Source organism: Nicotiana tomentosiformis, chromosome 7, assembly GCF_000390325.3.
Source record: "Nicotiana tomentosiformis chromosome 7, ASM39032v3, whole genome shotgun sequence".
Classification (NCBI taxonomy): domain Eukaryota; kingdom Viridiplantae; phylum Streptophyta; class Magnoliopsida; order Solanales; family Solanaceae; genus Nicotiana; species Nicotiana tomentosiformis.
In genome coordinates, this window is record NC_090818.1 from 23569050 (window position 1) to 23584161 (window position 15112).

General features: G+C 32.6%; 1 protein-coding gene across 1 annotated transcript; it reads left to right on the forward strand.

Annotated features, from left to right (window-relative positions):
* Nucleotides 1-4960: 4960 nt before the first annotated feature.
* LOC104101231 (uncharacterized) lies at nucleotides 4961-7874 on the forward strand. Its single transcript, XM_009608679.4, has 6 exons — nucleotides 4961-5128; nucleotides 5225-5357; nucleotides 5599-5702; nucleotides 5781-5952; nucleotides 6041-6172; nucleotides 6300-7874. The coding sequence occupies exons 1-6, from the start codon at nucleotides 5088-5090 to the stop codon at nucleotides 7728-7730; spliced, it is 2013 nt and encodes a 670-aa protein (XP_009606974.1). The 5' UTR covers nucleotides 4961-5087; the 3' UTR covers nucleotides 7731-7874.
* The last annotated feature ends 7238 nt before the right edge of the window (nucleotides 7875-15112 follow it).

Below are 15112 nucleotides of genomic sequence, written 5' to 3' on the forward strand. Positions count from 1 at the left end.
AAAAACGAAAGTTGAAGCCTTTGAATCTAGTTTCCAGAAAGGTATAGAATTAATCATTTGGACATTTGTACAGAAAGTTATGAGCATTTTACTGAAACCTGAAAAGCTGTCACACTAAAGTGCGGCCGCACAATTTGGACTACGGCCGCAGAACTTGGAAATGTGTAGCAGCACTTGAAAATGTGCGGACCACACATTGGGAGAGCAGATTTGGTACTATATAGCCGAGGGTTAGGTTATTATTTCATATTTGGACTTTGGGAGCTCGGTTTGTGGCGATTATTTATGGAATTTTCAAGGAATTCATCGGGATAAGTAATTTTAACTCAGATTTGATTAACATACATGAATATATCATTGTTTTCATCATTTAATCAGTATTTTGAGATGAAAATTTGAGAGAAATTGTAGAAATTTCATAAAATGAATTTTTGGGATTTGAATACCGATTCGGAGTCGGATTTGAGTGAAATTAGTATGGTTGAACTCGTAATTGAATGGGTTGTCGGATTTTATAACTTTTATCGGGTTCCGAGACGTGGGTCCCATGGACGATTTTTGAGTTAAATTTTAGATTTTGTTGGAAAATTGATATTTTTATATGAAATTAATTTCTGTAATTTATATTGACTGAAACGAATTATTTGTGACTAAATTCGAGGCATTCAGAGGCCGATTTGCGAGGCAAAGGCATAGCAGAGTAAAGAATTTTACGGTTTGAGGTAAGTAACAGTTCTAAAATTGGTCCTGAGGGTATGAAACCCCGAATTATGTATTATATGATCGGTGTTGAGGTGACGCACATGCTAGGTGACGGGTATGTGGGCGTGCACCGTAGGAATTGTGACTTGGTCAAATTCCATGGAACTGTGTAGTTGAATAATCTGTTGTTATATGTACATTCTCCATGTAGTAGAGAAATTGAACCGCAAATCATGTTTAGATTATATGTTGGCATTGTAGGGACCCACAGAGGTCGTGTACATGTTGACCTATCTGCTTAATTGTTGTTTTGTACTCAGTAACAGTTTACTTGTTTATTTTATCTCAGTCTCTATTGTTCATTATTGATGTATCATATCATTGTTGTTTGGGCTGATTTCACGATTATTGAGAGCCCAAGAGACTGAAGAAATTTATGACTGAGTGAGGTCGAGGGCCTGATTGTGAGATATTACATTATAGCACGTGAGTTGTCTGTGCAGCACGTGAGTTGTCCGTACAGCACGTGAGTTGTCCGTGCAGCACGTGAATTGTCCGTGCAGCACGTGAGTTGTCCGTGCGGATCCAGATATTATACCATAGAATGTGAGTTGTCCGTGCAGCACGTGAGTTGTCCGTACAACACGTGAGTTGTCCGTGCGGATGCAGATATTGATACTATAACACGTGAGTTGTCCATGCGAATTATAGTTGTCCATGCCCCTCCGAAGTCTGTACACACCCCTAGTGAGCGCAGGTACCTACTGAGTGCGAGTGTTGAGTGAATAAAACGACTGAGTGATTGTGGTCCCGAGAGGATGCATTTGATTTCATTCTTATTGCACTACAGTTGTCATATATCACTGTGTTGAAAATTTCTGAAAGATATTATCTTCTTTTTCAGTCGAACTTGATATGAAATTTCTGTTAAGTTTTAAATGTTGAACATGAAAGCATGTCTATCTTCTTATGTTGGAAATTACTGTAATTTGACTCAGTTGTGAAGTTCGTCACTATCTTCAGCTCTTTATTTAGTATTGTTACTTGCTGAGTTGGTTGTACTCATACTACACCATACACCTCGTGTGCAGATCCAGGTACCTCCGGACATGACGGTTGCTAGTTATTCAGAGCTTTATCTGTGGAGACTATCGAGGTAGCTGCTTGGCGTCCGTAGACCTTGACTCTCTTCTTTTCAGTTGTTGTATTGTTCTACATTTTTCAGACTGTGTTTTTATCAGACAGACTGGTTATCATTTAGATGCTCATGTACTCGGTGATACCGGGTTTTGGGAATGTATTTTATGTTAGTGATTTGTGAGATTTTCTATGAAATTCAAATATTATGTTTTCAAACTTAAAGGAAATTGTGATTTATTGAGGTTGTCGGCTTGCCTAGTATTGAAATAGGCGCCATCACGATATGTTAGGATTTTTGGGTCGTGACACAACCGCTCTATTCCCAAATGTCTAAAGGATCAAAAAATTTAAGTTTTTAATTGGGGTTGTGTTACAATTCTTTGGAGAATTATAATGAATTATTGTTGTGTTACTTGTTTGTTTGGAGTATTAAGTCAAACAATAGCAATAATTTTCATAAGATATTCGCAAAGAAGTCCTCAAAAATCACAAGAGAATTTCTACGGAGCATGATTTTTTTCATAATACGCTGGCTCAATAAGATCAGTATTTATCATTTTCAAGAAAATATAATTTTTAAATTTTTTATTTCATAACCTAAATACATGGTTTAATAATGTCTATGTAATTAATAAAAGTTATGTACTCATTAATATTAGGTACACGCGCAAAGCGTGTATCCTAAGACTAGTTATTATTATAAGGTCCACCTTCAAAATGTTTCAAGAGAAAACTTCCTATAGACAAAATTATTTTTCTACCTAAAGGATACGCATTTAAATGTTTCAATTACAACATCATTCATTATAAAAATCAAGTTTTTTTGGAATCGATCTTTTATTTTATGTTATAATATATATATGTCCTCTATAACAACACTTTACTGTAGTATCCAAAAAATATCGGAACAAACGTGGTTGTTATAGAGAGTTTTGATTGTACAATAAAATATTAAGCACAGGGAAGCTTTACAAGAGTGTCTTGCTTACGGTGACTTAAGATTCCATAATCTCTATACCAAGTAATAGTTTTCCTGCAAATCTTTTGTTAATTAAATTTTTTGGATTAAAGATTGATTTGAGTATCACATTGGCTGCCTAATTCAAGGTTAGGGAATATCTTTTACGTAAACTCTACACAGACCGTCAGTGGATTAATTCTAAGACTATCTATTAAGTTCCCGTCACCACATTAGCAACCTGATCATTTTAGTACAAATAATACAAGCGAAAGATCTTATCCTCTCTGTTTTCTTATCTTTCTTTATATATTTACTCAAGACTAAGATGATAGAGAGAGCATGGCTTCTCCAAGTAATCTAAGCTCTATTCTTTGACCACAAGAGGGAAAAAAACTTGCAGAATTTACTAACAGTTGTCACAGTCTTTGGCTCACTTCATTAAATATTGCGGTTAAGTACAAGCTGATGCAAATTTAGCTCAACTACTAGCCTAATTGTCAAACTATCCAACTTTAAATTGCTTATGCAAAATATCCAACAAACTGCTAAGCAGAGGCGGAGTTACGATTTGAACCTTATGAATTCGTGATTATTATCATTTTAAGTTAGAACCTTATGAATTCGTGATTATTATCATTTTAAGTTACTTGGTTCTAAATTAATAATTTATACTTATTTATTGAATTTTTTGATACAAATACATAATTTGAACAAAAGCTACTGGGTTGAACCCGCAACCGATATTGTTGCTCCGCCCCTGCTCCTAGGTACCCTTGTAATGTCTACTCCCAATCAACTAAAGTTGGGTTACAACTCTCGTTTTCTGCAAAAGAAAGAATTTGCTAACAAGTACTATGCCGAAATAAACTTGTTCCTAAATCCAAAATCATCATACGAATCTATTGAAACCATCAAAATACCAATCCGAGATCATCTGCTCGAAAGTCAAATTTTAGTTAACTCTTACAATTTAAGCATCCAACATTGGAACTAAGTGTTCCAATTCACTCCAAAACCTTTCCGGAACCAAACCAACTATCCCCACAAGTTATAAACAACAAACAAGCATAGTGGAAGTATCAAATTATAAAACATAGCTCAAATACACAAAACGACCAGCCGGATCGTTACATTTATTTAAGCAAAATTCGATAAATACATAATAGGTGTCTTTAACACATGATTATCACTTAATTATCATTAATTAACACATTATTATCTCAATTTTACCACATAACTAACAACAATATAGTTTGGTGTAAATATGGGCATGATAAAGTTTTTGGTCAGATCTAGGGTACCACTAGTGACTATCATTAGATTGTGCAGGCCTGAGAGGTGCCTGACATTTAGCTTCATGCCTTAGCCAAACGACCCCACTTTTCCATGTCCAGCACTTGTATTCTAATGTTTCACTTACTTATCAGTTGGTTACCAACTCGTAGCCATCTTCGTACTAAATTAGCCAATATTTATTTTTTGGCTTTCTTCTCCAAAATGGGTTGAATTTGGTGAACTGTTCGTTTGACTCCGAACAATACCATATACACACAGATGTTACTCCCCGACAAGAAATCAGTGCGTGCTTTTGAAGTACTGTAACTAATCCATTCTCTATACTACACCTCTCTATTCCTGTGTTTGAGACCAAAACATGAGCAAATGATAACAAGATTCAAGAAAAACGATAAATATATTTGTGCATTAAACATTACAAATTGAATTATACTGTAGCATAAGAAAAAGGTAAACTTATTTTCTTTTTATTCTTGGTTGGAAATTACTATTACTCTAGAATCAATCAATTATATATTCTGCTATATTTAATTGGTGTTGATTAATTGCAACCTACATAGGTGGAGTTAAACTATTAATACTAGAATGAAAACGAGAAAAAAAGGACCTAGGAAATAATATATATGGCGGGAAGAAAAGAAAAAAATTTAACGATCGTGATAAAATAAATAAATGGGGCTAATGGTACTGAAAGAAGTGGAGCAGTTTCCAAAGACTATAATTCGAAGCTTCTCATCTCTCCTATTTTTTGTTAAATTCTAACCCACTAAACCCTTCTTCTTCTAAAATAACTACCCCAACTTGTCCATTGATGGTTCAGTTCATAGATTTTTATTTTTAAAATACTTTACTAGTCTAATCACTGTAGTACGTGGCAGCCCTTCAAATTCATTCATTTCTTCCTTTTATCACTTCACTTTCACTTGTCATAAAAAATACCAAAACTGTGAACTTGTTACCAGTCCATCGACTTGTCTGTTTGGAAGAAATGTTTGATATATTCTTTGGGTGGAGAAAAGCTTCTAAATGGTAAATATGAACTAGTAGTTTTATCTTCTTTTTTTTCCTTGTTAAAGAAGGTGAAAGAGCTTAATTATTCTTTATTGGTTATATTTTCTGTGGCAGTAAGAATTTAATTAAAAGAGTTGAGTGCCGGCTTAAGCTGCTGAAGAACAAGAGAAGTTGCATTATCAGGCAGCTGAGGGATGATTTATCTGAGCTACTTAGAAATGGGCATTACGAAATTGTTACTGAGAGAGTACGTAATATGGATTCCTTAATCAAATAATTATGGTTCTTTGGACAGGAATTATATTTCTCTTTCTGTCCCTCAAAATTTTCAACAATTCCCCTGCTAGCCTAATGTATTCATATAACTGCTGTGACCTGATTTTCTTGTCTTCAGTAGTTTGTTGAAGTTTTTATGAGAAAGCTTGTTATATATATCAGATAACTTGTACATTTGATGATTATTCTGTTCATTTTCCTACAATTTTCAGGTTGAACAGCTATTTATGGATGAAAAAATGGTGGCAGTGTATGACTTACTGGAGAATTACTGTGAATTTATAATCCATAACCTTCCGTATATTCGCAGACACAAGTAAGAAATAATAGTATTTCAATGATTTAATTGCATGAATGAGTAGTGATTGATCTCTTCGTATTTGTTCTGTTCCAGGGACTGTCCCAATGACATAAATGAAGCAGTGGCAAGTCTAATATTTGCATCTGCAAGACTCGGTGATTTGCCCGAGCTTGTGATGATTCGGAAGCTCTTTGGCGAACGTTATGGCCAGAGATTTGAAACATCTGCCCTTCAATTACTCCCTGGGAATCTTGTCAGCCATCAGGTTATCCAAATCTTGCACGAACGCCTTTTCCAAACTTAAAGTCTTTGAGTATTATATCTTTCTAACTCTGATCCTTCTTTGAACACAGATAAAGGATAATTTATGCACAAATTGTGTATCAGATGAAGAGAAATACAGATTGGTGGATGAAATAGCAAGGATTTGCTTCCAACAAGGACCTTTGCTTCTTGAATACAGACGTGAATCACAAGAAGAGCTGGTAATTATTTATGCAATCCATCAAAATATGTTCATAAAATAGCATAAGCAAAAGAAAAAGATAAAGCATGTTTTTCCTGCTTTATTCTTGTTGGCACCACACAATTCCTTATGCCAAGAAATTGCAGGTAAACGGAACAAGTAATGCAGCAGCTGATTACAAGGAAAATGGACTAATGAGATTAAAGGATCCCAACATTATAGAGACAGAAGCAAAGATAGTAAATGCTGATTATTCATCTAAGAGGAGGAATGTAATTGAAGATCCTTCCGTTTCTCGCCAAGAACTGCTTCCTACTGCAAGTTCAACATGCTTTTCAACAACTAACACTTATAAAGATTCAGTGCACCACAAAAGAGTTCTACATTCTGCTCAGCCATGTTATTTGTCCCAATCCCCATTTTCAAGTCCTGAACGCTTTATAGGAAGGGATATGGGGAAAATTAATGGCTTTGCTGTGGATAAAAACATAGAAAGAAGAGATGCAGAATCAACTACAGAAGATTCAGCTGAATCGCCACAGCAGATGATATACCTAGATGACATTCAGGAGTTTGAGTCTGTTGTGAGCAAAGATGCGAGATTCCAGGATCAGAGGCTATTCATGTTCAAAGCCCCTTTTGCTCCCTTGAGACTAAAGATAGATACTAGAAGCAATTTTGAAGGTATTAAGAAAAATATTCAGTTGCAGAATGCAAAGGAACGATCAAGAAACTCGAGGAAGAACAACAAGATATCTGGAAAAAGAATGAGAAGGAGATCACTTTCCATTGAGAAGAGCTTTGTGTCAGACACTGATAATACAATGTACTACGGTGACTTACGTGAGAGTTCTCCAGATAGCAAACCTAAACGCCAAAACAGGCGAAGAAATTCCAGGAAGAGTACCTCTGTTGAGGAAAATCAGAAGTCCTATTATACATTTGCACATGACAGCCAAGATCAACCTTGCTATGTCAAATTCAGAAGCACATTGACATTTGTCAATTCGAGATGCAATGGGCCAATGGAAAATTACTGCAGTTTGGAGCATCCATGTTATTACTGGATTGCTGATGAAAGAGATAACGGGGAATTTCCTTTTCGCGTGCCAAGGAGAAGAGCCAAAGCTGCAAAGGATTTTAGTAAACATAGTCTTAAGGAAAGGAAAAACGGATTTTATCAATGCCAATGTTCCTGCAGCCAAGACCAACATATCATTGCAAAAACTAGTCAAGATGTTGGACTAATGAGGGATCATTTTGTAAAACCTGATACTGAGGAAGTATGGAAAAGCCAAGAAACTTGTTCTTCAATTATGTCCTCTGTATCAAGAGTGACAGATCAAAGGGCAAGAAAAGAAAATCAAAATCCTTATTTGAGGGCAATGACTATGCCTCCTGAAAGGCCTAAAGATAGCAACATAGATAACTTTATACGGTCAAACTCCTTCCCAGTTCAAGAGCTTGGAAATGGATTATCTGAAAATAGCCATGTCCATCCTAAGCTACCAGACTATGACGAAATAGCAGCTAAATTCATGGCTCTCAAGAAAGAGAAACTGCAAAACAAATGCTAGCATTACTTACATCAATGGCTTTACCATATCATGACCATCTTTACTCTAGGCTGGAACAAATTACTTGAGTTACTTTTTTTATTCTTTTCTTTGTTCATAAAATAGCAGTCATACTTGCATTGTAAATGGATATTTCTTTGTGTGTGTCTTGGAGTGAAATGAGTTATGCTTTGATGAAACTAGATTGTGTTTTGGTGCTTAACTATTAAATTCTGAGTGGTCCTATACTGCTTTTACTCATTGCTGCAGCTTTGATGTAGAAATTCTTGAACCGATAATACTATCATTCTTTTCATATCATTTAAAAAAAATTCCCCTAAAAGACTCACTTAGGCAATCAGTAAACAGTTTAATGGAATAGACATTAGGTGAACAGCCCTCAGTTTTTCTCAGTTGAGATTGATTTATTTTTGGTGAACCATCAAATACTAGCCCATGTTTCACGCAAAGTAAAGTTGTGGTATGAACCAAATTAGAAATGGGCTTTCTTTCATAAATGGCCAACCAGACATTATCCTGAGACCTTTGCGGCCATGGCACCATAAATATCTTACTACATCCTGTGGATATAATACCTGGACATTATATGAAACATATATATGTTGAAAATGGTCTTTTTTACTTATTTTTTTCATTATAACTTATTAAAACAGAAGTGCCAAGGGAAGTAAATCTTAATTATACTAAACTTAAGTAGTTCACTACCTCCAGCTCTATAATTATCTTAATTTTGAGCCTTAGTTTTTGTTATGTCTACATATGATTCGCTTGGAAAGACCTTTTTTATAATTACTATGCATATTTGATAACTGATCACTAATATAACTAAGAATTAATTCTAATATATGAAAGCAAGTTAAAAAAAATGTATACATCTAGTTTATAACAAACTCTCTTGTAACAGAAATATTCATATAAATAGTGTTCAAATTATAAAAATAAATAAAATATTTCCCAAATATCTTTATGTATGAGATCCTTCGAAACACAGAATGCGTACAACATTAACTAAGCCTCAATCTCAAAATTTATATATATACAAATCTAAAACTTATTCTCAACTAGTAGGTATCACCTATAAAAAAAAATAATGTGTTGCTCTGATACCAAATCTAAGAAAGGGACAAATTAAGAAACCCAAATCTAAGAATTTAATATGTTGCTCTGATACCAAATTTAAAAATGGATAAATAAAGAAAACAATAAAAATATTGTTAAGCAAATATTGAAAAAAGAATTGGCAAAGGATAAACACGTGTTGGAAAGAGAATCATAGAAAGAAAGAGCAACCTCATATTTTCAGAAAAAGATAACACAGATAATAAAAACTCAAATATGTGATATCATAAAATGAAGACGATAACTCTAGAATGAGCTTTGACTCAATGGCTCTGTATAATTTGAATGGCTCTGTATAATTTAAACATATGAAAAAATAATAAAGAGACATAAGTGGAAGAACAGTAGAACGTATGAGACATAAAACTGACAATCTGAAAAAAGATAATAAGGTGTGTTGTGTCAGAAGATGAGGAGCAATAATGAAAGTAAAGGACAAATAAAAAAGAATTTTTTCTTTCAAAGCCACGTGAAGAATGCGACTTAGCGAAGCACCCAACATGCTGAAATAAAAAAAATTAAAAGCATTTTAAGTTCCTATTAAAGTCCATAGCTCTATATAAATAGTTAGACTATCTGTTAGACAAATGTGTAAAAATATCTGCAAGTCTCTTAAATATTCTCTCATCCTCTCCTATCACTGTCATATTTTTTCTATCTCTTTTTGTATCCCTAACCCCTTGTTTATAAGTTGTTTGTAATTGTATATCATTCTCTGCGGTGTGAAAGTTTATAAAGACTCTTTGGGTTTTCTCTTCCCTCTCTCTATTATTAACTAAGTAAGTTTTATGTTCCAGTTAAATTTAGATGTATATTTTATTTTAAGATTTCAAGATTTTTCCTATTTATATTATCATGTATTTATTTAGTTTTATCATTTGCTTCATTATGTATCAGTATTATTGTTAAAATCTTGGTGTGATCACTCTAAGTATATAGTTAGCTTTTAAATTATTATGTAACTTCGATAGATTAACCTGTAAATTGTTAGAAAAAAATTCACTCATAGTTTACCCATAAAATTGAAGGGTATTTATTTGACCATGGCTAGGGTGAGATTAAAGAAACAAGTGCTAAAAGTTAGGTTGAAAAGAAGAAGTAAAAGGAGATGTAAAACAATCTTGAAGAACAAGACATAATTTAAATTGGTTACATATTAAACTGAAAGAGTTAAGAACATAAAGGATTCAGGGAGTACCGAGTAGGATTTATAATATATATATATATATATATATATATATATATATATATATAAAACTCAATCAAAATTACTACAAATTTATGCCAATTAATATTTCTAACTATAATATAGAAACATTCGCTTGAAGTCTACCCGTGAATCTAGAAGAACTTAAATTACATGTGTAGACAATAAATTTTGCGTCGAGAAAATAATCGAGACTGAAAAATATTACAATAATCGTAGTATTTGATTTCGAGTAATTTGAGTGTTACAATCTCTATGAATCCTCTGATTCTTCTTTCCAATAGTAAATAAATTCAAGGGCCCTTGATCTTGATCTTGAATATGTAGTTGTTGCCACGAATAATGATCTTGAATTCAACTAGCACAAACTTTGATTTGAACTCGTACTCCTTGAATCTTGATTTGTTCTTTGTTCTTGAGCTTGATTGCATGAACTTGAACTTGATTGTTTGAAGCTTGAAACTCGTGGAGGAATTTACAACGTTTGATCCACAAGCTCTTTCTTGCTTTTTGTTATAACTTCTGGTGTCTTTTCTGAATTATGAAGACCCATATTTATAGTTGTGGGAGGGAAGAGTTATGATAAAAATAAACTCTTTCCGACCAATCAGATTGAAGAGTGACAAGGCTGCATTTGATTGGCCAGAACATGTCACTTGTACATGTGACGCGGTTTTATTGGCCTTTTAATTTGACTTGGCATGCCTTGTCATTTTGACACGTGGCACGATCCTATTGGCCCTTTCGTTTGACTTGGCGTGCCACGTCATTTGACACGTGGCACCAAAAGAAGTGGGCTCATCACTTTATCCCAATTAAATGGGCTAGCTCAATGGATTAAGACTTATTTATTTAATCCATATATATTGGACTTATATAATTAATATAATTATATTAGCCCATAATATTTATTTGGACCAATATATTTTGAATTTAAAATATAGTCCAAATTATTTTATGAATTTAATTTAAATAAAATTTATATGCCTATAACATGTAAATATTATATTATACTCTACAGTAGATCTAGCAGTACATTTATTACCTAGAACAAAATTGAAATAATTGTTATAATTTTCGTAGAAAGTCGCTCTCTTCATAAAATATTGAATAGAATTCAATCTATGAATTTAATATATATCAATCTAGAACTATGTGTAAACTATGCTATTTAGAATGATGTATGAAATATTAAAATGTATAAAAGAAGTTTTGACACTAACAACTAAAATAGAAACAGATAATAGTGAGACTAGCCATATGACAAAGCTCAGAATATCAGCAATAGAAAATAGATTAAATGACTTATACAAAAGATTATATAAAATTGAAAAGAACAAAGAGAAAATAACAAAAGTGCCAAACTAGCAGAGATTACCTATATGAATTTTTTTTTCCATTGTGCGTTATCTTTAGCTAAAGAATTATAAAACAAAACTTAGGATTGTCACTATCCAATCTTATATGACACGGATTGACTTTCTGTAGTCAAATTTTATTTGATTCTTTTAAATGTAAAAAGAAAAAATATCTTGTAGATCTAATTATTAACCATTAATAAAACGTTGACTTTCTTCTTTAGAACAATTTTTTTTTACTTTCTTCTTCATTATGTAAGCTGGAGAGACTTGGTTGACATGCAACCTTAATTAACATCATAGTGCTTAATGAAATGGCGTCCAAATGGCCACTAATAGCCATTTTTTAGTAATTAAATTTGATGATAAACATTGATCTCGTCGACAAAACACTCAAGTTCACTAGCTAATTTTATTTGCAGCCGACCAATTGGGATTTTTTATTTGTTTAATTACATATAGTTAAGTTTTAGTCCTCAAGTTATTGTTCCCAGTTTTCGACGGAACTTATGTTCTAACCTACGAGGCTACGACTACAAAACACTCAAAACATCTCATTAGCTTTTTCTTTGTCAACTACTGCTTTAATGTTAAATTAGTTGAGGATGTGGTTTTAAGTGGACAATGTACTGCAACAAGAACAACAACAACAACAAAAAAAAAAAAAATAACAATAACAACAACCCAGTAAAATTTTACTAATGGAGTCTGGGGAGGATAGTGTGTACGCAGACCTTACCCCTACCCCGAAGGAATAGAGAGGCTGTTTCCGAAAGACCCTCGGCTCAAAAAAAAAAAAAGACAAAAGGAAAAAAAGGGAGACAATATTAATATCACAATAACAATCATAGGATAAATAAGAACACCATGAAATCCAGAAGAAAGATGTAAAGTAAAGAGATACAATATTAGTATCGCCACAACAGTCATAAGAAAAATAGGAATACCATAAAATCTAGAAGAAAGATGTAAAGCAAAAGCGATAGCTAGTAAATAGGACCTACACTGAAAAGCAAAATAGTAAGCCACAGCATTCCCACTAGTTATCTTAGACAAAAACCCTACATGGTTAGTCCCACCATGTTACGAAGTAAGGCACGGCTCAACTACCTCCTAACCTACAACCCTAAGTGGACAATGTACTAAAATACTTAAAATAATCTTCAAAAAAAAAATATTAAAATGAGACAAGATTAGAATAAAACTACTCATAGTACATTTAATTTGTTTTAGTCTTTTCTTATTGTTGGTATTATTATCACAAGTTGGTAATGCAAAGCCAAAGTTTTTTTGTGGGTCCCTTTTTTCTTTTACTTCGTTTATCTAGTGTAAAATCCAAAAGTTTCATATAAATTAGGAATGGGACTTTCTTTTATTTTACGAAAAAGATCAAAACTACCCCAATTATTTGTTAAATGGTTTACGGATACCCTCACTCGATCTATCCGTCTAAAAATACATCAGTCTAGTAGGGTAGTTTTGACCCTTCATTTGGTAAGCTCATTTTCACACTCATCGGTAATGAGTTGTACCTTATTGAGCTTAAAGAGCTAGTAAAAGGTAGTGAGCTCGCACATGTGAGCTTGTATATCTTCATGTTTGCATTTATTAGACACCTTTATTAAATTTCAATACATAATGCTCTACAAAGTGGATAATTGAAAATTTGGGTGCTAAATTACATTAGACTGGTTGAATTACAGACAAATGGATCTTATTAAAGGTTAAGAAAGGGATAAAAACACATTTATTTTTTTTCCTGCGGTTAATTTTGAAATAAATCGGGGGTCTATTAAAAATAACCTCTTTAGTTTCATGAAATAGGGGTAAAATATGCATAATATATATATATATATATATATATATATATATATATATATATATATATATATATATATATATATATATATATATATATATATATACGGACCTCACAGTGAGGAAATACACTAGGTGTTTGTTATTGTTGTTGGTTAATTCTAAAAGAAACATTCACTGTTGTTCCCTTCTTAAAATCTTCCATCTTAAATCCTTACAACTGTACAAGTATGTTATTGGAGATAACTGACTACTCATACCATTGATCATTCAACGAAATTTAAAAGAAGGCAAACAAAAAAAGAAAATTTGAGAAAGAAGTTTCACGCTTCAGCTTATGAAGAGCATTTTTTATATATTAAAAAAATTAACTAAAAAATATTATTTCTAATAGAATAAGTAGTACGAGTTAGATATTTTTATCAGCCTTACGAATTTCAATATATAATCATTGCTGTACTAATAAATGTTACATAAAGTTGAAAATTACAAGGAAAAAACTTGTGATTTTGCAGTTCCAGATATGCGTTTTCAACTCCAAATTTCCAATATTTAGTCAAAAGGTAAGGAATACGAAAAAGTAAATGGAAGAAGAAGTAGAAGAAATTTTCAATGTGGAATGAGAAAGATACTAGTTCTAGAGAGTTCCATGGTCAAATAATGTTGTTATACGATAGGAGGACTGGTCCCTTTAAATGTTAGAGACAGAGTTAGAGTTCTGAAAAGATAATTTGTTGAATTTTAAATAAATTATATATAATATTAAGTAGATTTTTTAATATAAATATAATACTTGAGCTGAATTTTGTTAAACGTTGTGTGGATAGATGATTATTGTTGTGGTCATATATTCCAAAAGAGGCTCTCATTTGCATGACAGTTTCATGCATGCTTTGGTCACCTAATCTATGTAGATGGATTTTGGTTGGTGAGTTTTCATCATTAATGGGGGGGCAAAGAAAACGACTTCTCTCTTTTTTCACCACGAGACGAGATTAATATCTGCAAATCCATTGGCTTCTACTCTAATCCTTTGCTTTCCACTTTAATTTATTCTCGTCTTTTCTTTCTCTCTATTTTTTAGGGTCGATCGGTTGTACACTCTAATCCAAGTCTAGCTACAGTCTAAATTGACGGACAAAACACTATTATCTCCCAAAGTCTTTGAACATTAAACAAAACATATTTTCGGTTACATCGGAAACCAAATCACCAGTAATTCTTCACATGTGATTACTAACTAATTAAATTTCCATCAGGCAAATGGCGCACTTGGACAAACGATAATTGAAAAGAAAATATTATTTATCGTATTCGTACCTAATGTTTTTACCATACTATATTTGTTTACCTTGGTATAATGGTAGTCATCTGCAAACATTTTTCATCAAAAGGTGAAAAATGACTTTCCATTTTTATGAACGGAAGTCATTTTTCATACGATTATCTTAATATTTAACTTACTACACTTATTATTAATCTCTACTACTTGGTAGTTTAAAAACTCTTTGATTTGTTAATAATATTATTAATATTTAATATTTTTTTTTATACCCATACACCAACCAAATATTTATCAAAATACATATTTTTCGTGAAATATTTTTTCCCCTAGAGGAAACGACAAATTACAGTACCCTTTCAATCAGGAGTGGCGAGTTGTAGCAAGTTGTCAGGGATGTACATGGATCGGGTTGGTTTGGATTTTCTAATTACCAAACCAAACCAATTGTATCGGGTTATTAAATCTAAATATCAAACCAAACCAATAAAAGTCGGGTTTTTTAATCTCGGGTTTTCGGATTTTTTCGGATTTTTTTCCATAAAAACTTCATAGCACAAAACGTGAACTTTGTGCTCCAAATATTTCTTTAATCCTA

Bases quoted from the DNA above. Each gene is read 5' to 3' on its own strand.
- LOC104101231 (XM_009608679.4), top strand. From the start codon at position 5,088: ATGTTTGATATATTCTTTGGGTGGAGAAAAGCTTCTAAATG. The intron at 5,358-5,598 runs GTACGTAATATG...TACAATTTTCAG, and splicing joins ACGAAATTGTTACTGAGAGA to GTTGAACAGCTATTTATGGA. The intron at 5,953-6,040 runs GTTATCCAAATC...CTTTGAACACAG, and splicing joins GGAATCTTGTCAGCCATCAG to ATAAAGGATAATTTATGCAC.